The 23,766-nt window shown below is 54.2% G+C and overlaps 1 protein-coding gene across 4 annotated transcripts in view; it reads left to right on the top strand.

The window, feature by feature from the left end:
• The first annotated feature begins 1,585 nt into the window (after positions 1 to 1,585).
• Positions 1,586 to 23,766, top strand: part of CYTH3 (cytohesin 3) — a 45,481-nt gene continuing 23,300 nt past the window's right edge. For all 4 annotated transcript variants that reach the window (XM_054718213.1, XM_054718211.1, XM_054718212.1 and 1 more), the window contains exon 1: positions 1,586 to 1,700. In XM_054718213.1, the coding sequence (XP_054574188.1) occupies positions 1,658 to 1,700 (43 nt within the window). In that variant the 5' untranslated portion in view covers positions 1,586 to 1,657. The remainder of the gene's footprint in view (positions 1,701 to 23,766) is intronic.

The following is a 23,766-nucleotide window of genomic DNA, read 5'->3' as shown; positions in this document are numbered from 1 at the left end:
GTGCAGACACGACACTGAATGCCCTGTTCTCCCAACATTTTTGCAGGCTTTGTCGAAATGGAAGCTCAGGGTTAGCTGTGGGGATAATATCATATTCTGTCTACAAATAACTGGGCTGGGCTTTATTCTGATGGAAATGAAGCAATTTTCAGATTCAAACTCTGAGAGAAGCACCAATGGATCACATCCTAAGAAACCTAAAGAATTAGGAACTGACATTTAAAAGCATTTATAATCCACAGCATCGAAGCGCCAATCTCACACCACCAAGTTCTGCCCTGGCTGGGTATGTCCGTGGGTGACAGCGTTGTCTCCGATACACCAAGCCGCCACAAGTTCCAAGTGCGCTATCATTTTTCTCAGTAAGCACAGCGTTATCTCCAAGACGACCAATCTGACGGGGATCAGACCAGGAAGCCAAATCTCAAACCTACATCTCCTGACGCTCAGACCCGTTTTCAGTTGCATACTTGTCACATAAGCCGCCAAACATCTTATCTGCACGCGGAAGTGCGCCTGGGGGTTTCAGAAGCTGGGCAGTTTAATTCTTGGGATATCAGGAGACTGAATTCTTGGGAATCATCCCACAGCCTCGAACAAAGAGGTGAACACTGTCCACTTTGATGAATGACAGCAGGATCCTTCCACTCCATGGGCCATGGGCAAATACGAAACAGTTGCTGGAAAATTACGTTAGAGATGAATTAACTCCTCCATTACAATGTTTTCTTTTCTTTAATGCAATTTAGTTCAAGCGAAGAGAACAGAAAGGCCGGGCAGGGAGGGCCGCAGCGGCTGCTGCTTCGGAGGAGTTGCCGGAAGCGAGCTGTGCGGGGAGACGGGGGACTCACAGCAGACCCGGGGCAGGGCGAGCCGGGGCCTTCTGTGCGGGAGGCCCGCGCCCAGGACCCTGGCTGTGCCCACGGGACACTGAATCAGAGCTCCGAGCTCCTCCTGCGCCAGAACCCAGGGCGGCTGGCAGCTTCCCAAGGGAGCCGGCCGGGAGGGAAACTGCGAGGGCATCTGAGGCCACAGGCCGGTGCCTGCGGAGCCGGGGGTGGGCCCCAGGGGCGCCGGATGGGGCCTCATGAGGCCGCTCATTAAAGAGCCTCTCCCTGTGTCCATTTCAGAGGAGCGCCTCCATTCTCCCTCAGCTGCAAGGCTGGGCTTTCTCTGGAAACGTCTCGGGGTCGCAGGAGGAAGGCCTGACTTTGGAAGACGTGCGCGTCCGGATCTGTTCTCCTGAGCGCACGTGCGAGGACGACCCCCCCGCCGCCGGGCTTGGCAGCGTGGGCGTCCCCGTGTCCGCACCCCACGGCCGACCCCAGGCCGCTCCCAGGCGGGGGCCCGGCAGGTGTCCACGCGCGCCCGGTTCGCCTTCAGCGGGCGCGTCTCAGCGTCGCCCGGCCGGGACCGAGAGGGCAAGGGCGTGGCCGCGCGGCGAGGCCCCGCCCACCGCGACCGGGGGCGGGGCCTGCGCGTCACGTGACGGCGGCGCCCAGCGCGAGCGCCCCGCCCGGCGGGAGGAGTCCGGCCGCGACCCGGCCCGCGCGCTGCTGGAGCCGCCCGGCCGCCCGCGCTCTGCACCCGCGGCGCCCCCGCCCGCGGCCCCTCGCGCGCCGGCTCCGGGCTTGCCGGCAGCGGGAGCGGCCTCAAGATGGACGAAGACGGCGGCGGCGGCGGCGGCGGCGAGGGCGGCGGTGAGTGTCGGAGGTGTGGCCGGCCGGGCTGGAGGCCTGGGGTGGGGCTCGCGGACGCGCGGGGCCGAGGTCGGGGGTCGAGGGTCCTGGAGCGCCCGGGGAGACGGGGTCCCGGCGGCGCTGGTGCCGGCTGGCGACCGCCCAGGCCCGCGGCGCGCCGGGCCCGGCGACCGAGTCGAGGGTCCGGGGGCTTCGGGGAGGGACGGGCGGGGTCGCCGCCGAGCCGGTGGGAGCCGCTCGGGATCTCTGGCCGGGCTCGGGGGTCCCTCTCCGGGGGCAGGGCGCCTTGGGGGCGACCTTCCCCGCCTCTTGTCACCAAGGGCGTCCACGCCCTCCGGAGCCCGGCCGCGGGAGCACCCTCAGCGCCGTTCCCCGCGGTGGGGAGTGGGGAGTCCGGGAGGTGCGCGGGGAAAGTTTTGAGTTGGGGATCCTCCGGGTGCCGGAGGGGCGGGCGCGGGGACGGGGTTGGAAATGGTGACAGTTGCCTCGGCGGGAGGTCCGAAGTGGTCGGGGAGGTCGCTCCGGCGAGGAGGGGCCGCTGGCGCGCACGCATTTGATGAAACGGGACCCGTGACCGAGTTCGCGAAACCTAAGTCCGTCCCCGCCCCGCCCGGAGCGGGGACCCCCGGCCGCCGCCCCGCTCCCGCCGCTGCCGGAGCCGCACTCGTGAATTACTTGGTGGACACGGAGGGCCGGTGTGTCCTGGGGCGAGTTACGCCTTGAAGGAGGACAACGTGCTGGGTGGGGAGTGGGCCCTTGGTTTGGGGAGCACAGGGGTCCCCCCGCAGTTTTACAGGAGGACCCCAAGTTGAGGGTCTCTGTATTTTGACTCCGGACCTCCTTTCCGCGGACGGACCGGGTCGCCAGCGCCCCTGGAGTAAGGGAGCGTTGGGAAAACACCGTCATTACCGGCGGCGGCGGCAGCTGCCGGTGCCACTCAGCCGCCGAGGCTCGGGCGCAGCGCTCGGCCAGGTGCGTTCAGAGCCTCCGCGCCGCGCAGGTGGGTCGGTGCCGGCGAGCACGCGGCCCGCGCCGGGCGGAGGGAGCTGGCGGCGGCGTGGCCTTCCGCGGGCCCGGCTGTCGCGGCCGGAGCCGGAGCCGGGGCGGCGCGGTGGCCCCGCGTGGGCGTGTTGTTGGTGCAAGAAAGCGCCCGGGGCCGGAGCCCGCTGGCCAGCCCTCCGCCCGCCTGGCTGCCCGTCCGAGGCCGAAGCCGGGGGCGCCCCGGGGCGGGGAGCAGGCCCCCGGGGCGGGGAGCAGGCCCCGCGCGCCCCCCCTGCTGAGAAAAGGAGGACACGCCGGGAAGAGGGGAGCGGGGGGCGGTGGAGTCCCAGAAGCCCGCCGGCTTGGTGACTTCCTGGGTGGTGGTGGTGGTGTGTGATGGGTGACTTTTAGTTCTGTTTATAGATTCAAAAAAAGTTTTGTGATGTTTGACAAACATCTTTTTTTTTTAAATTTTCTTTTTAAAAAATTTATAAAGTTTTATTTTTGTATATGTGCTAAATCTTAGGACCTGTGGCCAGTCTTCAGTCAGTCTTGGCTTGAAAAAGGCTGAGCAGTGTGTGTGTGACCTGGGTGGTGAACTTTCCTTCTGGGAATCTGGATTCCAAAATAAAAACATTTCACTGATGTCCAAGTTTAAAACATGGTGTACCTCTCCCCTCTCCCCCATTTTTATTTTTCAATTCCAGTTGGCATTTAGTGTTTTGTGTTTGTGTCAGGTGTACAGCACAGAGGTCAGGCAGGCACATAATTTACCAAGTGACCCCTTGATACTTCTAGTGCCCACCTGGCCCGTGCATAGTTGCTAGCTGTGACCATGTCATAACAAGTAACCTGTGTTCCCTGTTGGCAGTTCTGTTTGGGAGATCTCTCTGGCTCCTTGAGTGAGTCAAGGAATGCAGCAGGCTTGGAAGTAAAAGTAGGTTTAAAGATTGAGAAAAGGAAGCCAGTGGCCCAGAAGAGTGTCGCCCTCAGTACTGGAACGAAGGATGCTGTTAAGCAGCAAAAGCCTGAAGACTGTCTTTGGGCGGCTCATCTCTCTCCTGGGAATGCAGTCTTGAAATTCAGAAGAAATACTTCCTGTGTGAAGATGTGCATTGCACGCTAACAGTAGAAAATGGGAAGCAGCAGTGCCCAGTAGGAGACCGGTGAGGTAGACTGTGGGACGTTTGTTGGATGAATTGTCTTACAACCATTAAAAAATAAAGCAGTTTTATATGTCATGGTCTAAACGCTGTAAAAATGGTGATACTATGTTTTGTTTACTTAATTTTTGTATTCAAGTTTCATAGTGATGTGTATTACTTTGAAGTTTGAACGAAAGAACTTATAAAAAAATGTCCCCTGCAGTAGGAAAAGGGTCTGATTATTTAAATGTGTGATTTAATCCGCCTCATGGAACAGTCGAGAATGAACAGGTAACTTATTGATTGTCTGCTAAGATGCCAGGCAGCATGCGAGGGCCTGGAAAACAACACTTAACCTTTATGGATATAGTTTATTGAGATCTTTCTTCCTTGCATTATGGAAGGCACTTAAAAATATGTTTGGCGCCGAAACCGGTTTGGCTCAGTGGATAGAGTGTCGGTCTGCGGATTGAGGGGTCCCAGGTTCGATTCCGGTCAAGGGCATATGCATTGGTTGTGGGCACGTCCCCAGTGGGGGATGTGCAGGAGGCAGCTGGTCGATGTATCTCTCTCATCGATGTTTCTAACTCTCTATCCCTCTCCCTTTCTCTCTGTAAAAAATCAATAAAATATATTTAAAAAAATATGTTTGGCAATCTTAGGATAAGTAGGTTTTTGAATAAGTGATTATTGTATGCATTAGTTGTGCTCATATATAACTCTTGATTACTGGAGGGTTTGAAATTAACACACTTCTTTACATTTCTTTAGTTATTACTACCATTCATATTTCTAAAAAAAAAAATGCTTTGCTTTAAAATTCATGTTTTAAGAAACAAAGTACGGCCTTCGGAAAGGCCATGCAGTCCTTTGCCAGCAGTTGCAAAGCATCGCTTTTGGGGGGTGTTTCAGAGTAAGAGTGCAGCGCTGTTTACGGGAAGTCGGTCTCAGGTTGTTTACAAGACGGGGCAAATAATCTGTTCGAACAGTTACAGCAGGGGCGACAGATAACCTAAAAGCTCTTTTCGCTGCTGTGCCGGTTGGGTTAAAAGACTGTTTAAAAACGACTCCTATATGCTGTTTTCATAATTTAAATTCGGTCCAGCGCATTATTATTTGTTCTCTCAGAGTGCGATAAGGAGCGGGGAGGGTGGCATGAATGGTTGGAAGGCAGTGCCAGGGAGGAAGTGGGGGGGACGAGATTACAAGAACACATTGTTGCTTACAGTGCGTGCGGAGTGCAGTTAAGGTATGGCTGGTTCCTTGGGGGCTTGGTTGCCATTCGGTTTTTCTAAAACAGTCCTTGAGATGTGTCTCTGCCGGGCAGGTGACTGGCCAGTTCGGCTCGTTGCCAGCCTCCTCATGCTCCGTTCGGGACTCTGTCTGATTGACGTTCCTGAATGGACCGTCTGTGGCAGAGGAGGTGAAGAACCTCGATGGCTTTGCCCTTAATTCCCCCCACCCCCCCACCCCGCCCCACCCCACCCCAACCAGTCTGTGCAGATGAGGATTCCGTGCGTGTCTCCCGTGAAAAGGTGCTCAGCCTCACTCAATAAAGTAAATTACCACAAGGTTGGGGTCCCGGGTTTCACCTGTCAGGCAGGCGATAACCCCCACCCTGGGAGCATGTGTTGGCCGTGGGGGTGTAAATTCGTTCCAGCTCTTAAGGGGGCAGCGCCAGCCTGGGTCCTGCCGGCTCAGATCCACTGCTTGCCTCCCCCCGGGGGGGGGCTCGCCCTGCAGGCAGCATTTCCCAGACCCTTGGGCCCGCTGGCCTGGGGTAGGTTGGGCCAGTGGGGCCTCCGGTGGGAGATCGGCAGGAGGAGGGAGAACCCAGGTTCTCTCTGGGTGAATCCCATCAATAAAGGGGCACTGGGCAGCAGCTTTTAAAGTGACAGGTGTATAAATCCTTTGGCCCAGCCATCCCAGGTCTAGGAATTGAACCTGCAAGTATATTTGTCCCTGTGTGAGATACCACAGGTACGAGACTGTTCCCTGCCTTGCTGGTGACAGTACAAGGTGGACAGTAACTGGGGGGGCCGTCCTCAGGAAACTGGCCAGATAAACCTTCCTGTGCGCAGGTGGGGAGCGACGTGGTGAGGTTGTGGAAAGGAACCAGGAGGCTATGATTCATTAGAAAGAGTTACAGAAGCAAAGTGTTTGTATCAACAGCGCATGATCAACACTCAGGTCCAACACAGGGTGGATTCATTAGAAAGAGTTACAGAAGCAAAGCGTAGGAAAATGTCCATTGTTTTTCTGAGAGAGAGGAAGGAAGTGCATGCAAATTCCCGGGAAAGGTAGACAAGGAACTAATAGCAGGGTTACCTGCTTGGGAGGGTGATGGGCACTGGGCAGGTGGGAATGCGGGTGCAAAGGAAACTCCTCGCTGCATGCTTTAGATGCTTTTGAAATAAAAGGAAGTTGAAGTCTGCCTTTGCTTTTCCCCACGTGGGCACACGTTTCCCGAACAGCGGTAGACCGGTCAGGAGACACCCTTTACATGTGGGAAGTTATAAAGACAGGGCCCGCGTTTCAGCCCGTGCACAGGACGTGAATCCCCTCGTTCTTGGAACGTTCGCAGAGTGACATGGCAGCGCTGAGAGCGCTCTTTTCTAGAGTGTTTACTCACTCAGCACGTACTGGCAGCTCCCACCGACGCGGTCCTGGGCTCGGGGAGCATCGTGAACGGCAGGCGAGTTGCCTGAGCGCATGGAGCTTCTGTTTAGACGGGAGACAGACAAAAGGATGTGGAAAATAGCTGCAAGTTATGCAAAGCATGTTGGAGGGCCTGCGAGGGGCTGAGGGGAGAGTGAGGGTGGGTGGGGCATGGGGGGCAGGAGAAGTGTGGGCACAGCCAGCTGGCCAGGGAAGGCCTCGTGGAGGGTCTCTCAGATGCAACCTAAAGGGTATAGTGACCGGGCCGAGGGCAGGCACTGGGCTGGAGGGAGCTGAGTGTGTCCAGAGACTTGAAGCTTTGTGTGGCCTGAGCGGAGAGTGAAGGCGGGGGGGCGGGGGGGGGCAGGCCCGGGGCCACAACAGGTGGTTTCAGTGAGAAAGGAAGGGTCTTCGGCGGGAGAATGCCATTTGGTTACCTTCAGTGACCGTAGCTAATATCTACATCCTGCTCTCCGTGTTGGGTTCTGTCCTGTGTGCTTTACAGACTTGAACCTGTTCACTCTTCACAGTACCCCTCTTAGGTTCTTAACATTGACAGAAAAAAGTGGGACACGAGGCATAGGGAAGCCAAGTGACCTGCTTCAAATTTCCCAGCTAGCAGGTGGTGGAGCTGAGATTCGAACCCAGGCCTTTGGGCTCCAGAGGGTATTCTTAGCCACTGTGCACGAAGCCTCTTTACGAAGAGCGCTCCTGGCTGCTGAGGGGACAGTGGGCTGGAGGAGGGGATGAGAGGACCTGGGCACACCAGTGGAAAGCAGGTGCTGGGGTTCAGCTGAGAGTTGTAGACGCTGTTTATTCCTTGTAACTACTGGAAGGTTCTGTTGACCTTGCCCTGTGTTGGACTTGAGTGTGGGTCATGCACTGTTGTCACAAACCTTAAGGTGAGCCTCAGCCTCGTTTCCTTGGGCGGAGGCGCGAAAGCTCGTCTCGGGCCTATCTGCAGCCTCGAGGTGGTGGGTTCCAGGTTTGCTTTCGGTTTCCCTAGATACGGACAGATTGCTTCCTCCCTAGGAGCATCCTCAGCATGCTAATCGGCTCTTGGCGTTTGCCGCCCGAGTGAGAAGTGATGTGCTGTTTTAATTTGCATTGCTTTACGGGCGACGAGATGTATTTTTGGAGAATCAAATGGACGCGACAGCTTGGAGGTTGGAGGTGAGGGAGCTGCAGGAATCAAGGATGTCTCGGCTTCTGGCTGCGTCTGTGTGGGGGGTGCTGCTGCGCAGCGATTGAGAGGAGAAGGCCATTCGGAGGGTCCACTTGTGTTTTTGTCAAGATGTCATTATTTTGTCCTCACTTTTAAAGGATGTTTTCACTGGGTGTGCAGTTGTAGGTGCTCTGACATGTCATTTCTCTTTGGCTTCTGGCTTCCGTTGTTTCTGTTGAGAAATCAGCTGTATGTCTTGTTGTTTTTAGAAGCAACTTTTATTGTATTTTTTTGGTTATTCCTCACCTGAGGATATTTTTCCATTGATTTTTAGAGAGAGTGGAAGGGGGAGGGAGAGACAGAGAAACATGGATGTGAGAGAGACATGTCGATTGGTTGCCTCCAGCACATGCCCCGACCAGGGCTGGGGAACCTGCAACCCAGGTGCGTGTCCTGGACTGGAACCCAACCCAGGGCCCTTCAGTCTGTGGGCGGAAGCTCTGTCCACTGAGCCACACCGACCAGGCTGTCTTGTTCTTACGAAGGCATTGTGCCTTTGGCTTTCAGCCGTGTTCCTGTGCCGTGTCCAGGCGTGGTTTTCTTTGAGTCTGTCCTGCTTGGGATTGACTGGTGGTGGCTCTTCTTTGGATAGCACCGTGACAAGACTTGCTCTCGAAGTAGACGTGGAGTCCCCTTTGTCATTATCTCTTCTTCCGTTACTTTGGCCACATTCCTTATCCTTTCTCCTCCTTGGACTCTCTCTTCTCATCACGTCCTATCTGTCTCAGACTCCTGTCTTCATCTCTCCATTCTCCACTCTGCATTTTCTTCCGACCTATATTCCAGTGTACTAATTTCCTCTTCAGCTCTATCTAATCTGCTATTAAACCCATTGACTAAGTTCTTAATTTCACTTACTGTCTTTTTCAGTTTTCTTAATTCTTTTCTGCTGAAAATTGTTATCTTGACAACCAATTTATTAATCACAATTATTGTAAAGTCTGTCTGATACTTACATATTCCATTATCTATTTTACCCTTGGTTTTCATTCATATTATCTTGATTCTAGATTGCCTGTCAAGCTGCTTCTTCTTTTTTAATGTTTTTCAAATTTATTTTAGAGAGAGAGGAAGGGAGAGGGACAGAGAGATAAAAACAGCGACGAGAGAGAACTGAACTGGGCATCGAGCCTGAAACCCGGGCATGTGCCCTGACTGGGAATTGAACCAGTGACTTCTTGGTTCATGGATCAAGGCTCAACTACTGAGCAACACTGGCCGGGTGCCTGCTAAGCTTTAATTAAATTGTCAAAATGTGTGTGAAAGTTTGAAGAGAGAATTGGAGACTCTGGCTGTCTTCCTCTAGAGAGCCTTCTGGCAGGCAGCTAAGTAGGGAAATATCACTTTAAGATTGTGAGGATTGGGTTACTTCTGGTTTACCCTTCTCCTAGGCTGTAGCTCTCCGGTGGTCCCAGCTCAAAGCCAGGGTGTCTCCAGGGCTTCTTCTACTTGGCAGCCCCCCAACTCTAATTTCTGCCCCCCCCCCCCCCCCCCGCCTCCGCAGACTGCTGTGAGCTCTGCTGCCGCGCAGACTCTCCGCCACTTGTTTGTGCTTAGCTTTCCAACCTCCCCGTCTGCTATGAATCGAGGAGAAGAGGGGCTCAGGTTATGGGGCTCGCCTTTCTGGGACCCCGGCCCCCCAAGTCCTGTCTGCACCGGTAGCGCCCCGATGCCTTCAGGCAGTTGTTGCTTGTCATTTGTTCAGCTCTTTCAGTTGTCCTTGGCAGAGGGACTGGTCTGCCACAGGCCAGTCAGCTTTGACCGGACGCGGGGTTCACTTTGGTCTTTAAGGCCGGACGAGTCCCTGGGAGACCCCGGTGGCGATGGGAGGAAGGCGGTTGCTGTGTGTGAGTCGTGGCTTAGAAGTGGGGTCTGGGCAGGAGATGAACGTGGGAAGACTCTTAAGTCATGGGGAGGGATGGATGAGACCACGTCGTGGGGAGAATCGAGGGACAGGAGGAAAACCCCAGGACTGAGGACAGCCCCGTGACGGAGATGGAGAAACGGTCCCCAGGGGGGGGGGGGGGGGGAGACCCTGAGGTGTGGGTGGCACTGCAGATGCCAAGGGAGCAGGAGTGTTTTGAGAAGGGAGAGCGGCCAGCTGTGTGGAATGTCCTCGAGAGGCAGAGGAAGATGAGGAGAGTGTGGACTGGATTTGGTGAACTTGAAAAAAACCAGTTTGGCCCAACCGGCATGGCTCAGTGGTTGAGCATCGACCTATGAACTAGGAGGTCACGGTTCGATTCCTGGTCGGGGCACATGCCCGGGTTGGGGGTTCGATCATCCCCAGCGGAGACCATACAGGAGGCAGCTGACCAGTGATTATCTCTCTCTCCGTTCCCTTCCTCTCTGAAATCAACAAAAGATATTTTTAAAGAAACCACCCAGTTTGGTGAAAGGTGTAGAAAGGCAGGCTAGACCCCTGAGGAGAGCGTTCCTGGCCGGACGGAGAGCCTGTGCCAGGGCCTGGCCTGGGGGTTTGTTAAGAGGAGAGGGAAGGACTGGGGGAAGGGAACCGCGTTCCTCAGTGAGTCTCCTGTGGAGGCAGCGCTGCGTCCGCCAGGGGCGTTACGGCCCCCACGCTGCCGGCACACGCTCGCTCGCTCCGTGTAAAGAACTCCGGGGAGAGGTTAGTTCGAGGAAGTGACTGGCAGGGCCTGTGGGAAGCAGGCGTATCGATTGTGGACCGGGACTGGGGAAACTTTGGAAGCGAAATGAAGTGAAAAAATAGGTTTTACCAGCGTTTCCTAAAAGCAGTTTAAAAATACTTTGAAATTTGGGGAAAATAGTAGCTCATTTAAGTGAGAGCGGAAAACACATGGGTGTGCCCGGCCTGAGTGGCTCAGCTGGTTGAGCGTCATCCTGGGTGCTGAAGGGTTGCCAGTTCGATTCCCAGTCAGAGCCCATACCTGGCTTTCGGGTTTGATCGCCAGTTGGGAAGCGTAAGGTGCAAGGAAGGCAACTGATGGGTGTTTCTCTCAGCGTGTCCTCAGGTGGAGATTAAGAAAAGAAAATAATGGGTCCCCATCCTGATTTTTGAAGTTAAGCTTGTACACTTTTTATAGTTCATGTCGATGCCCCAATAGACAGAATAGAGTGGGCATGCGATTCTGTAGTGTCTTACATTTGGCTGGAGACAATTCAGCACGCGTTTGTTTTTGATAAGTACCTTCCAGCCTCACGTAAATCTCAGAAAAGGCTCACCTGAGTCACTTGGATCGGCCAGGAGGAGTCTGTAACTTACTTCCGCAGGCAAGTTGACTTTGAGCTGTCGTGTTCTCAGTCGGTCACCGGGACCCCTGCTCGGACAGGACAGTCAGCCCCTCTGAAACTCTCGGCAGAGCTATTTTTAATTTCTGGCCTCCTCTTCTCGAAAAGCTGAGTCCTGTAATTGATATATAAAAACAGCAGCTTGCTATAAAAACTGGACATTTTAATGATGATTGAAAAGTATTTCCCAATATCTGGGTAATGAGCGATCTCTTTTCCAGTCTTCGTCCAGATGTTTGGCCCCGCGCAGACAGAGCCTGGCTGCCGCTGCAGACCCACTTCCATGGGAACATGTAACATTCTCCGTTTGTTTTGGACGGCAGAGCTTCCTTCTTGTGTGGACAGATACATATGAAACACATGCTCTCCGCGTGGAGTTTGTGGTCCTCTGAGAATTCTCTGGAGGAGGAAATGGGTTGACCTATTTGGTTGCTATGAAGTAAAAACAATCTTGTTTTCATTTTTCAGTGAACATCTGGGTTGCATTTATTATTTTACATTCTAGAGGTTCTTTTTAAAGCCACAATTTGATAATGTGAGGGTTCATTAAAGCAGTAACTAGCTGTTTCTGTAATTAAATTAAGTGCTAGGGTGGCTGGTAGTTTTAAAAAAACATTAAAAAATTGTTTTCTTTTCTACAAAATGTAACTTTTAAATGTCAGCCCTTGATTTTAAACCATAAAACGGGCTCTAGATATTTCGGGGGGAAGGCTTGATCACCCGGTGTACTCCCTGCTGCCCACGGCGGTGCAGTGGGGCCATGTCGGGGCTGTATCTGCCCCTACACAGGACCATCCCCCCTCGTCCTTGTAAAGAGCCCTGGTGCTGGTTCATACAGGTGCCCACTCCTGGGGGAGGGCACCTTAGCACCCCCAGGCAAGATTGCCCCTTTTTCCGATGGCAGGAGGGGCGTCTAACCCAGACCTGGCCAACGAGGTTGAGGGCCGCTTGCAGGGTTCTTCCTGGGACGGTGTCTTCCTTCCTAGGAACACAGACGAGGCAGCAGCGGCCCCTCTCCTTGTGAGGGACTCGGCTGGGCCCGTGGGGTAGCCAGCTGACGCCCACAGTGACCCTCGGGTCTGGCAGCCCCGCTCGCAGGCTGAGCGAGACCAGCTGGGTCCTCGGCCCAGGAGCCGGCCTGTCTCCGCACTTCCTGTCGGCGGGACAGTGAATGCCTCCTTGTTTACGAGGCCGGGCAGAGGCTGCTCCCTGTAACCGGCCGAGGCTTCCGGCCTGACCCCGCTGCCGCCCCGGTTTCACTCTCACCCACTCAGTGGGATCCCGCCGCATGGAGCGCACGTGGAGTCACGGGACACCCCCGGACGGCCCTGCGGTTCGAGCGGAGAGAGACGTGCCGGTCCTGCTGGTGACTGTGGCTTGATCCCCTCCGAAGGTCACCGTGCCCGGGCACGTGCCTGCCACCTTGTCAGTGCGCACATCCTCCTGATCCTCCTGGGCTTCGAGGGTCAGAAAGCGAGCCTGAATCCGGGGACCTGCCGGGCCAGCCCCCTGCCTCCCTCGCCCTGGGGTTCCCACCTGCTTCTGCCCACCGTGTGTGTGTGTGTGTGTGTGTGTGTGTGTGTGTGTGTGTGTGTGTGTGTTACATTTTCTTTTTGAGCTTAACACTTTCTCCTACTTTGAATAAGACAAAATATATTTTCACATGCTTACAAATCTGTTAATAGGTTCATTCAGCAGTTCCTTATGAGCACATGTATTTTTAACACATTTTTAAAATGCGGTCCTTGAAAGTGGCGACGTTGGCCTTTTAATATTCTGTTAGAAGACAGGACTTCCTTTCAGCTTTTAGCAGAGGAAATAAAATGATCAAAAAGGGTTTTTTCCCCCCAAGTTCCAGTAATTAGATTAAAATTTTTTGAGTGGAGACAGAATGAATTCCCTCCTGTTTGTGTAGGAAGTGTGGGAAACTGGCCGTGGCCATGACTTTCACATGTGTGGCCGGTTCACACGCCGAGGCTGAGGCCGCGGCCGCAGCCCGTGTGGGAGGGCCGTGGCTGCCGCCTGACTCGGTGGCTCCCGCTCCCGGGAGAGGAAAAGGCTTTCATTGGCTTATGTCAGAAGAGCCCTGATGTCGGACGAATGTTCCAAAACGCCGCATTTTCCCGGGAACCGCAGGGTCTCCTGTGCGTTCCCCAAAGTGACGAGTTTCTAAAGCGCCGCTTTCTCATTCAGAGCGGCGATGCTGAAGACGAGCCAGTGGCTGCCCTGACGTTTGTATTTCACAAAAGGAACTGGGTGCCCGCCGCCTCCTGCCTCCTTCCTGGGGTCAGACTGGACTTGACTCAAAATCTTGCTCATCAGCCCTTCTCCTGGGGGCGCTGCCCGCTGGTGGCGGCAGACAGAGGAGCGCGTCCGGGTGGGGTGGGGGCCCCACACCCGGTTGGCACCCTCGCAGCTCTGCCTCACAGATGCCCAGTGATTTGGCTGGACATGCAGGACATGACTAATTTTTTTTTTAATCTAGAAAGACCATAAGCAGATATTTCCCTTGGGTTCTGCTGCGCTCGGTGCTTAGACGTTTGGTTGTGGGGTTTAAGCTCTTTATTGCCCTCCTCGCGGCCTCCAGCCCCGCCCCCAGCCCCCACATTCTGGAGGGTTCTGGGGCTGCCGTTCTGCCTGTCTTCCCGGCAGGCATTGTGATCTAGCCAAGAGCGGACTGTCCTGCACGTAGAGATAATAAAGACGATTTCAGAAGTGGTGTGGCTTGGCCTGACTGGTCTGGCTCAGTGGATAGAGCGTCAGCCTGCGGACTGAGAGGTCCCAGGTTCGATTCCGGTCAAGGGCATATACCTTGGTTGCGGGCACATCCCCAGTGGGGAGTGTGTAGGAGGCAGCTAATCGATGTTTCTCACTCTCATCGATGTTTCTAGCTCTCTATCCCTCTCCCCTCCTCTGTAAAAAATCAATAAAATATATTTTTTAAAAAAAGTGTGGCTCGTTCTACATTAGAAGTCTTACTCCCCATTTCCGTGCTACCTGTGCAGGGTTGAGGGAGGGAAGAAGACCCCCTCTTGAGAGAAGTCTCATCCTAGCTGCGGAGCCCTGCCCTGCCCCCCCGCCTCACCCGCTGTCTCCTTCGGATGGAGCGCCTAGAGGCTTTCTGACCGTTAGCTAGGTTTCAGCCATCAGGAAACAGGTGAGGCTGGTGAGGGAATTCCTTAATTAAAGTTGTGGAGCTACTGATAGTCAAGGCCGTTCCAACTTCCAGTGGCTAAGAAGATCAAAAGGCTAAGCTTGGGGTGGCAATCCTAACCCACATCTTCCCAAGTGCTAGCAAGGGGAGCCTGTCTTTTAGGGTGGCTGTGAATTTATGAGCCGGTTTCTGCCTGTTTCTTTGACGCTCCTTTTTCCTAGTCCCTAGACATGTCCTCCCTCCCTCCCTCCCTCTCTCCCCCCCTAGACCGCTACTTTCATCTGTTCATTGGGATCTGGACTAGGGGACCCTCGCACCCTGGAGGGCTGCCTTTCTTGTTCTGGCCGATGCTCCTCGAGGCCGACGTCGCTGGGACGAGTCACGCAGAGATAACCACACAGCCCCCCTTCCCAGAGGATCGGTCCGTGGTCTGTGCGCAGAGATTCCAGAGTCCGTGCCTGTTTGCCGTCAGGTCCGCCGCTGCAGGAGATCTCGGTGACCCCAGTCCAGGCGGAACGCGGTCCGCCGAGGGCGCGTGGTGTGTTCCGAGGACTGTGTCTCTGCTCCCTGTGTCTGACGGACTTTTGTTTAAACATCGGACCGCACTGTTATTTGTTGTTGACATTTTTTTAAGTAAATACGCGCAGCTCCGGGCACTTCCAGCCGGAGTCCTTGTGCGAGATACCGGATCTCCTTAAGTGTCAGGCTCCTCGTATGTAAAATGAACGTTAAAAAACCCAAGTGGAATTACTTAATAATTTACCAAAAATCCCAACACTGGGCTGGCAGTGAGTCCTGTCCCCCACACACTGGCCCCTCGTCCTCCTCCCCACTGCACAGAGCTGCTGGAAGGACCGTGGTATTGGGGTTCAGGAGTAACTGGGGGTCGGCGGTGTGAGTATTGCACCCTTTCTCCCCCAGCTTTGCGCTTTGAAAATTTCAAGTCTACAGGAAAGTTGAAAGAAGAGTGCAATGGATACCTGTATATCCTTCACCTAAACTCATCACTGCTAACATTTTGCCACATTCGCTTTCTCTTTCTCTAATACACATTATAGTTAACAATTTTTTTGCTTTTTTTTATTTCAAGAAAAATGATTTTAAATATGATGTTATATGCAATAAACACCAATTACTCAAGAAAAATGATCTTATATATAATATTACATGCAATAAACATTAATATTTCAAGAATAAAAGGATTTAAGTATAATATTACCAAAACTGTACCAACATAGTATGACATCACAAAAGTTGTAGGAAATATTAAAGATCTACAAATAACAGGATTACTTCTATTAGATTTTAGAATATTTTTCCCCTCTGGCTCTGTTTTTGTTCATCAGTTTATGTTGTTCATTATAATCCACAAATGAGTGAGATCATATATTTATCTTTCTCGGACTGGCTTATTTCACTTAGCATGATGCTTTTAAAATCTATTTTGTTGGGTATGAGTATTGCTACTCCAGCTTTTTTTTCTTTTCCATTTGCATGGAAAATTTTTTTCCATCCCTTCACTTTCATCCTGTGTGTGTCTTTTGTTCTGAGGTGGGTCTCTTGTAGACAGCATATAGTTGGTTCATGTTTTTGTATCCATTCAGCTACCCTACACCTTTTGATTGGAGCATTTAATCCATTTACATTTAGGGTTGTTATTGAGAGGTACTTATTTATAGCCATTTTAATTCTGTATGGCTAGGTTTCTCTCTCTGTTTCTTCTTCTCAGCAATCCCTTGCAGCAGTCCCTTTAGCATTTCTTGTAATGCAGGGTTGGTGGTGATGAACTCCTTTAGCCTTTTTTTTTTTTTTTTTTTGTCTGAGAAGCTCTTTATTTGACTATTTTGAATGATAGCTTTGCTGGGTATAGTAATCTTGGTCTCAGATCCTTGCTTTCCATTACCTTGAGTACTTCATGCCGTTCCCTCTGGCCTGTAGAGTTTCTGATGAGAAATCAGGTGTCAGCCTTATGGGAGCTCCTTTGTAGGTAACAGTTTTCTTTTCTCTTGCTGCCTTTAAGGTTCTCTCTTTGTCTTTAATTATGATGTGTCTGGGCGTGGGTCTGTTTGGGTTCTTCTTGTTTGGGGTTCTCTGTGCCTCCTGAACTTGTGTGACTTTTTCCTTTACCAGGTTAGGGAAGTTTTCTGCCATTATTTCTTCAAACACCTTCTCTATTCCCCCTTTCTGCCTCTCTGGCACACCTACTATTCTAATATTGTTATGTTTCACATTGTCCCACAGCTCCCTTAAGCTGTCCTCCTGTTTCTTAATTGTTTTTTCTTTTTGGTTCTCTGATTGAGTGATATTTTCAACTCTGTCTTCTAATTCACTGATTCGATCCTCAGCTTCCCCTAATCTGCTGTGTATTCCTTTCAATGTGTTCTTTATTTGTGCTTTGTCATTCTTTATCTCAGACTGTTCTTTTTTCATAGCTACTATATCTTTTTTCATACTGTTGAGCATTTTTAACATCATTAGTCTGAACTGTGTTTCAGATAAATTGCTTATCTCTGCTTCATTTATCTCTTCTTCTGGAGAATTCGCTAGTTCTTTCATTTGGGGGTTGTTTCTTTGTTTTCTCATTTTGGTTGTCCGTTTGGAAAAACAAACCATTTTTAATTTACTGATTTGAGAGAGAGAGATCGATTTGTTGCTCCACTTACTTATGCATTCACTGGTTGCTTCTTGTATGTGCCCTGACTATGAGGATCGAACCCTCAACCTTGGGGTATCGGGATGATGCTCTAACCAACTGAGCTACCTGGCCAGGCCTACAATTTTTTTTTTTCTGAACCATTTGAAAGTAAGTTACATACATCATAACATTTATCCCTAAATGCTTAACATTCGTCTCCTAAAGACTTGTCCTACTTAACCACAGTCATTACCATACTTAGAAAACCAAAGGGGCTCTGTTTGCATTTCACATCTATTTTATAGTCCAAACACTGCTTCCCCCTATTCTCAAACTTCTGTAGTAGCTGTTTTTCCTACCTATCTAGCCTGTGATCAGGTTAACATCCTGCATTTAGTTATGTCTCCTGAGCCTTTAAAAGGCTTTTTCATGGTGACAGTGACTCTGAAGAGCCATCCATGCTGTTGCCTAATAGGATTTGCCTCCTACAGTCTAGATGGCATGTAAAAACAGGAAAGGGAAGTGCTTTGTTTACTTAATGTCATTTTAATTTTTTAAAAATATGTTTTTATTGATTTCAGAGAGGAAGGGAGAGGGAGAAAGAGAGAGAGAAACATCAACTATGAGAGAGAATCATTGATCGGCTGCCTCCTGCACGCCCCCTTCTGGGGATCGAGCTCGCAACCCGGGCATGTGCCCTTGACCAGAATCGAACCCGGGACCTTTCAGTCTGCAGGCCGATGCTCTATCCACTGATCCACACTGGCTAGAGCTTAAATTTTTATGAATAGGTTAAAAGCATTTACTTGATCCAAAGTCAAAGTCCCATGCATTTTTCTTGTTCTTTGGTAAATGTGGATTTGATTGGTCACCAAAAGGAGTTACTGAGCGGCTCGGGTATCAGTGGGCCATGTGCGTGGGAGCACTTGGAGCAGAGAGGCACCGTGGTTCTGCCCCCACATGGAGGTGATTAGCCATCTGGCTTCGTGCAGTAGGGTTGTATTTGAGTGTTTGGCCAGGGCTTCATAAAGACGTGAACTTCAGCGTTGGAAATGTGGGGAGACGAACTGTATTTACATAATACAGAAGAGCCGCTGTGGCTGCCAGCTCCCTGGATGCAGAACCCGCCGTAAATCTCTCAGGAATGAGCCTGGCTTTTTCCTCCCTCACTCGGCGCTTTCCTATTGGCCGGAGGCATTTTTAAACTCCAGCCGCAGTGAGTCCAATACAGGATCCAGCTGTAACTTCTTGGTTGTTGCTAGCATATCCGGGGATGGTCACAGCACACTCATTGTATGAAAATTCCAGAAGGAAAGGGCAGGGTGGGAAAGAAGTGACACCCCATACAAGTATTCAGGCAACAGGGGCAGGTCTGGGAGGCTCCCTGGCAGACGGCTAAATTAGGTTCCGCCCTGAAGTACTCATTTTGTTTGCGACTAGCCTCGTGGGCGTTTGGTTTTTCCCTTATAATCATGTTGTGTGTGTCACCGTGTAACCAGAGACGGGACGTGAGGCGGCAGAGAACAGCCGCTGTGAGGACGAACCCGAGGACGAACCCTCCTGATGGACTCGTCCAAATGGCTCGTGCGCGACCTGGGCCAGAGCCCGGGGCTGAGCGCGCTCGGTCCGCTCAGCAGAGCTGCTCTGTGTGCGTTTGCCAGAGAGCGGACGGCAGGCTCAGCGGTTCCCTCCAGCTACACCAGGGCTTTGCCCTCTGGGCGAGGCACTGCCCCCGAAGCCCAGCGTCTCGGATGGGCTCTGCCTCCGGACCGGGCACACCAGCCCCGCGCAGCCGGGCCGTGGATGTCGTTACCATAAGGCCGGTGGGTCTCACATCCTCGTGCGCCTCGAACATTTTGTTTTTCGTGTTTTTCTGCCGGGGCGGTCAGCTTTCTCAGATTTCGCCTAATTGCAGCCAGACATCCTGTTTGGGTGCTGCTGAGCCGGCGGCCTGGGAAGAAGCGTGCAGCTCCGCAGCCATCCTCAAGTTGTGCCCCAGGTTGGGCTTTCCGGCCGGTTCCGTGACATCCAGGCTCTATTTTAGGTGATGTCTTTCCAGTCAGGGCTTCCGGCATCCGTCAGTGATAACTGCGTGTTTCAGCACAGAAATGCCGTTGGTTCCAGCTCTATAGGCGTCGCCTTAGTGGGTCTCGCACTTGAGCGCACGGGCCCGGGGCAGGGAGCCGCGTTCGCAGATGGCGGCTGTGGGCCTGTCACACCGGCGGCCCGGCTCCTGCTTCTCACACGGACTCTTCTGCTTCCCACCGAGGGACCCTTCCAGAAACTTCTCACATGTCCCCTCTAACTCTCCTGCCCCAATCTCACTCACAGATTTTATTTTTAATTTTTATATTTTGTTAATTCTCACCTGAGTATATTGTTTCCATTGATTTTTTTTTTTTTTTTTTAGGGGGGAACAGGGGGAGGGAGACACATCAACTGGTTCCCTCCCACATGCGCCCTGACTGGGGCTGGGGATTAAACCTGCAACCCAGATACGTGCCCTTGATCAGGAATTGAACCCATGAACGTTTGGTGCATGGGCCGGCGCTAACCACGGAGCACCACCTGCCAGGGCCATAGATCTTATTTTATTTTTTACTTAAAACCAGTCTGGTAGCTTCTTAGCTTTACACATGGTTGGTTTGCTGCGCTGTTGAGTCTCAGAGACCCTTCTGCCCTGAATGGTTTGACCTGTTGTTCGTACAGGACTGAGGGCTTGTGAACCTTGGTCTGATTTGGTGGTCAAGTACCTAGTCTCTCTTTAAGAAATTGAACTGTAATTCACAGGACATAATAGTCGCCCTTTGAAAGCTTGTAATTCGGTGGTTGTCGGTGTGTTCCCGCAGCTGTGCGGCCATTGCCGTCTGCTCCTCTGGGAGCATTTCCATCGCCTCAGAAAGACCCTCTCCCGCGGCAGCCGCTCTCCCAGCCCCTGCCGCCGCCGGCCTGCGCCGTGGATGCGCCTCTTCTGACCGTCTCATGCCAGGGGTCAGCTACCGTGTGCCTGGTGTCTGGCTGCGGTCCCTCGGCCGGTCCTCCACGCTGTCACTCGGTTGTCCAGGGCCGCGTGACGGGCGGAGGAGCAGGCGCCGGCTTCTCCGGGGGCGGAGGGGAGACGGACAGGTTTAGTGGTGGGGCGTTGGTCACCTCGGCCACGTGGCTGGATTTGTGGCTTGTGTGCTGGCTTCTCTTCTTTCCTTTTTGCAGCAGCTTGAGATGGCACGTTTATTACTTTATCGTGTCCAGGGCCAGCAAGCCACCGAGCCTCTGCCGGGGTCTCCCGTGGCGCATCGGAGACGCTGGCTGGCAGGGCTGCCCTCGCCCTGCCCGGGCCCCTCCCAGGCTCACGAGGGTCTGGCAGGCCCCCCCTTGCCCTTGTGGAACGAGGGCCGCTCTTTCCCGCTGGCTGTGGGGTGGGGTCACTGAGTTTCCGGAGGTGCCCGCTGCCCCGAGCCCCGAGCCCCCTCCCTGCCAGCTGGCTTCTCCTAAGCCGGCAGGGGGCTTCCCGGTTTGCACGGGAAGTCCACGCTTCTCAGCCCTGTCCTGGGGGAGCGAAGGGATCCCTGCTGTCGAACCCCCAGCTTATAGCGCCGGGCACAGCCGCGCCGGGAGCGGCTCCATGCTGTCCACAGACGTTCCCTCTCTGAAGGCCGATCCGTGTTCAGAGCCGAGGCCGTGCATGGGGGCCCGCAGCCGCTTCTCGGGGGGACTCGGGGCGCGGTGCGGCTGTGGCTTCCCTCCCCCACGCAGCCCTCCCCCAGAACCCCCCTCGGAGGAGGGGGTGAGCAGCAGCGCCTGGGAGGCCTGCAGCAGAGGAGAGAGCGTTACAAGCTTTGGAATAAACAAGACGCCGGACGCCTATAAACAGAAGGAAGAGCTGGAGTGAGCAGGAGGCCCCTGGCCGCCCCGCAGTGGCTCTGCTCGGGCAGCAGCGGGAAGCACGTGGACACGCATGGATGTGGGACAACTGCCGACTGTCGTGGGGCCACCGTGCCAGAGGGTTCTCTCCTCCCCCTCCCTTCCTCGGGGGTTGGGGCTCTGTGGTGTGAACCCCACGTAAAGCTTTCTCCTGCTGGCTTTGTGGGGCTTTTCAGCCCCAAGGCCGGTCCCCTGGCTTTCCATCCCGAAGTGAACCTGCCCGTGGGCAGGCTGTGCTCACGGACCAGAGAACCTACCGGACCTCCCACCGGGAGGGGAACCTGGTGAGAAGCCCATGGAGCTCAGAGGAGGGTGAGGGGTGGCGGCTCCTGGGAGCCTGGCCTGCGGGAGGTTCCCCGTCCGTCCGGGGCAGAAGCCGTCCGGACGGAATTCGTTCGGAAGCGGCCTGGCAGAGGTGCAGGGTGGCCCCTGGAGCCGGACCCCCCAGGAGCGGGCGCTGCGAGGCACGCTCTGTCGGGACCCACCAAACGCGGCATCCCGGGGAGAGAGAAGCCGAATCATGAGCGATGGTCAGCGTGAAGGAACAGGGCCTGCGCATCAGTGTTCAATAATAAGTAAAAAGAAAAGCAACAGGCCCCATAAAACAGGGCGGGGCGTGCTTTCTGAGGCGAGAAACCGTGTAATCTGAAAAAGCTTATAGGAACTAGAAGTGAATGTCGGATGGAATCTGCTTGTGTTGTTTACAACACATTCAAGAAAGACTCGGACGCAGTGATGGAGAGGGGAGGAGGCAGCGCCAGGCTGGGGAGAGGCGGGCAAGTGAGGTGCCTGGGCCGAGAGCAAGAAACGTAAGGACATGACGGCGTTCGCAGAATTGTCACCTGCCACAGGGTCCAGAGGAGCAGGGATTGCAATGTAGAAAGTTAGAGCCTGTGATCTGAACACGTGTTGTTCCTGAAGACGCGGAAACAAACAGAAACAGTGATAGATGGAGGGGAAAGTATCTTCTTGTGCCGAAAGCAAACACAAACCCACCCCCACGGCCTCCGCCCGTGGGGAGGGCTCATTCCGCGTTAGATGAAGTCAGTGGGACGGACAACTTTTGCTGGTGAAGATGTTAAATTTCAAGAATAAAGAAAGTACCGACAGCCGGCCAGTCAGCGAGGGGAAGACAAGGGGGTGGGGCTCCTTACCAAGAAGGAGAGGGCAGGGTGGGTGTGGCGTGGCTGCACCACTGCCAGAAGGTAGTAGAGCCGAGGCTGAGCGCTTTAAGGATAAAAGGTTTTTTATTTATTTATTTTTATTTTATTTTATTGATTTTTTACAGAGAGGAAGGGAGAGGGATAGAGTCAGAAACATCAATGAGAGAGAAACATCGACCAGCTGCCTCCTGCACACCTCTTACTGGGGATGAGCCCGCAACCAAGGAACATGCCCTTGACCGGAATCGAACCTGGGACCCTTCAGTCTGCAGGCTGACGCTCTATCCACTGAGCCAAACCGGTTTCGGCAGGATAAAAGGTTTTAACAAAGAATTAAATAACCATACTAATGGTTATTCCTTTGTTTTTTTAAAAAATATGTCTTCATTGATTTCAGAGAGAGGAAGGGAGAGGGATAGAAACATCAGTGATGAGAATCATTGACCGGCTGCCTCCTGCACGCCCCCTGCTGGGGATTGAGGCCGCACCCCGGGCACGTGCCCTGACCGGGACTAGAACCGTGACCTCCTGGTTCCTAGGTCGATGCTCACCCGCTTGTCTGCCTTGCTGCGCTGTGGGGACTTGAGTCCAGGCGTGGCCCGGGACAAGCCGTGTGTGGAGGAGCAGGTGATACAGTGAGCCATGTGTAGACACGCCGGTGCCCTGGCTGTGCTGGTGCCGCCGAGTGGCAGGCAGGGGCGGTGCTGCAGTGAGCCCCTCGGGGAGACGTGAAGGTGTGGCAGCCAGCAGGCGTGGAGGGAGAGAGTGGGTGCTGGGCAGGACTCGCAGGGCGCAGCGGGGTTTAAGGAACCGGGGGAAGGGCTCCTGGGCCGGGAGAGGCGGGCGAGGGAAGTGGAGCAGACGCGGTGGGAGAGTGGTTTCCGGGGAGCAGGGAGCCGTGTGGCAAGGCAGTTGGGGGCGTCAGGGTGCCCGCTCCCACCGCCCACGGCCGGCACCTGACGTCCGGCCACGGAATGTGACTCTGGCTAAGTTAAGCATATTAGCAATTATTGGCAAGATATGGCAGTTACAGAGCCCTCGGAAGTCTAGAGCCACGCCCAGGAAACGACCAAAGCCAAAGGAAGCTGAGCAGCCAGGCCACAGCCACAGCCAGGCCACAGCCACAGCCAGGCCACAGCCACAGCCAGGCCTCAGGACCCGTCTGGCTTGGGGGCCCATGGCTGCCACTGCGCTGTCCCCGCTGGGCCTGCTGGGACGGCACTGGCAGAGTGCTTCTCGTTGCCTTTTCTCTGTCACACTTGGTGGGAGCTCGGGGCAGCGTGCTCACTGCACAGGCCGACGGCAGGCGGGTGGGGACAGGCTGCGGCTCCTCTGCCTCCTGATGGCGGGGGCCCATCGCACAGACGGGGCTCCGCGTCTCTGTGCTCGGGGCTCCGCGTCTCTGTGCTCGGGGCTCCGCGTCTCTGTGCTCGGGGTTCAGCGTCTCTGTGCTCGGGGTTCCGCGTCTCTGTGCTCGGGGTTCCGCGTCTCTGTGCTCGGGTTCCGCGTCTCTGTGCTCGGGGTTCAGTGTCTCTGTGCTCGGGGTGGCTCAGCAGGGGCGGGGACAGGGACAGCAGTGGGAGAAGAGGAAGCGGAGGGCGGGAAGCAGGAGGGCCAGGTAGAGATTGGGTCGCAATCCCTGGTCTCCCTCTTGTGGGGAGACCCAACCCTGGTCCCCAAGCTCAGCAGTCAGACCGGCTGTGCTTAGCCCCTGGGGCCTGGCTTCTCACGAGGGCCTCCTGAGCCCGGCAGGCACTCCCCGGGGCCAGCGGACCGGCCTCCGGTTTGTTTAGTCTCAGACTCGTACTTGGATTAAGGGGGACAAGGCCCGGGGGACCCCAGGCACCACGAGGCCAGGTCCCTGCAGGGGAGAGAGGGGAGCCGGCCGGCAGGGAGGGCGGAGGCCGGGCTGGG

Source organism: Eptesicus fuscus, chromosome 6 (assembly GCF_027574615.1).
Source record: "Eptesicus fuscus isolate TK198812 chromosome 6, DD_ASM_mEF_20220401, whole genome shotgun sequence".
Classification (NCBI taxonomy): Eukaryota; Metazoa; Chordata; class Mammalia; order Chiroptera; family Vespertilionidae; genus Eptesicus; species Eptesicus fuscus.
The sequence above is the reverse complement of the archived record's forward strand: the minus strand, read 5'-3'. Positions and strand labels throughout refer to the sequence as shown.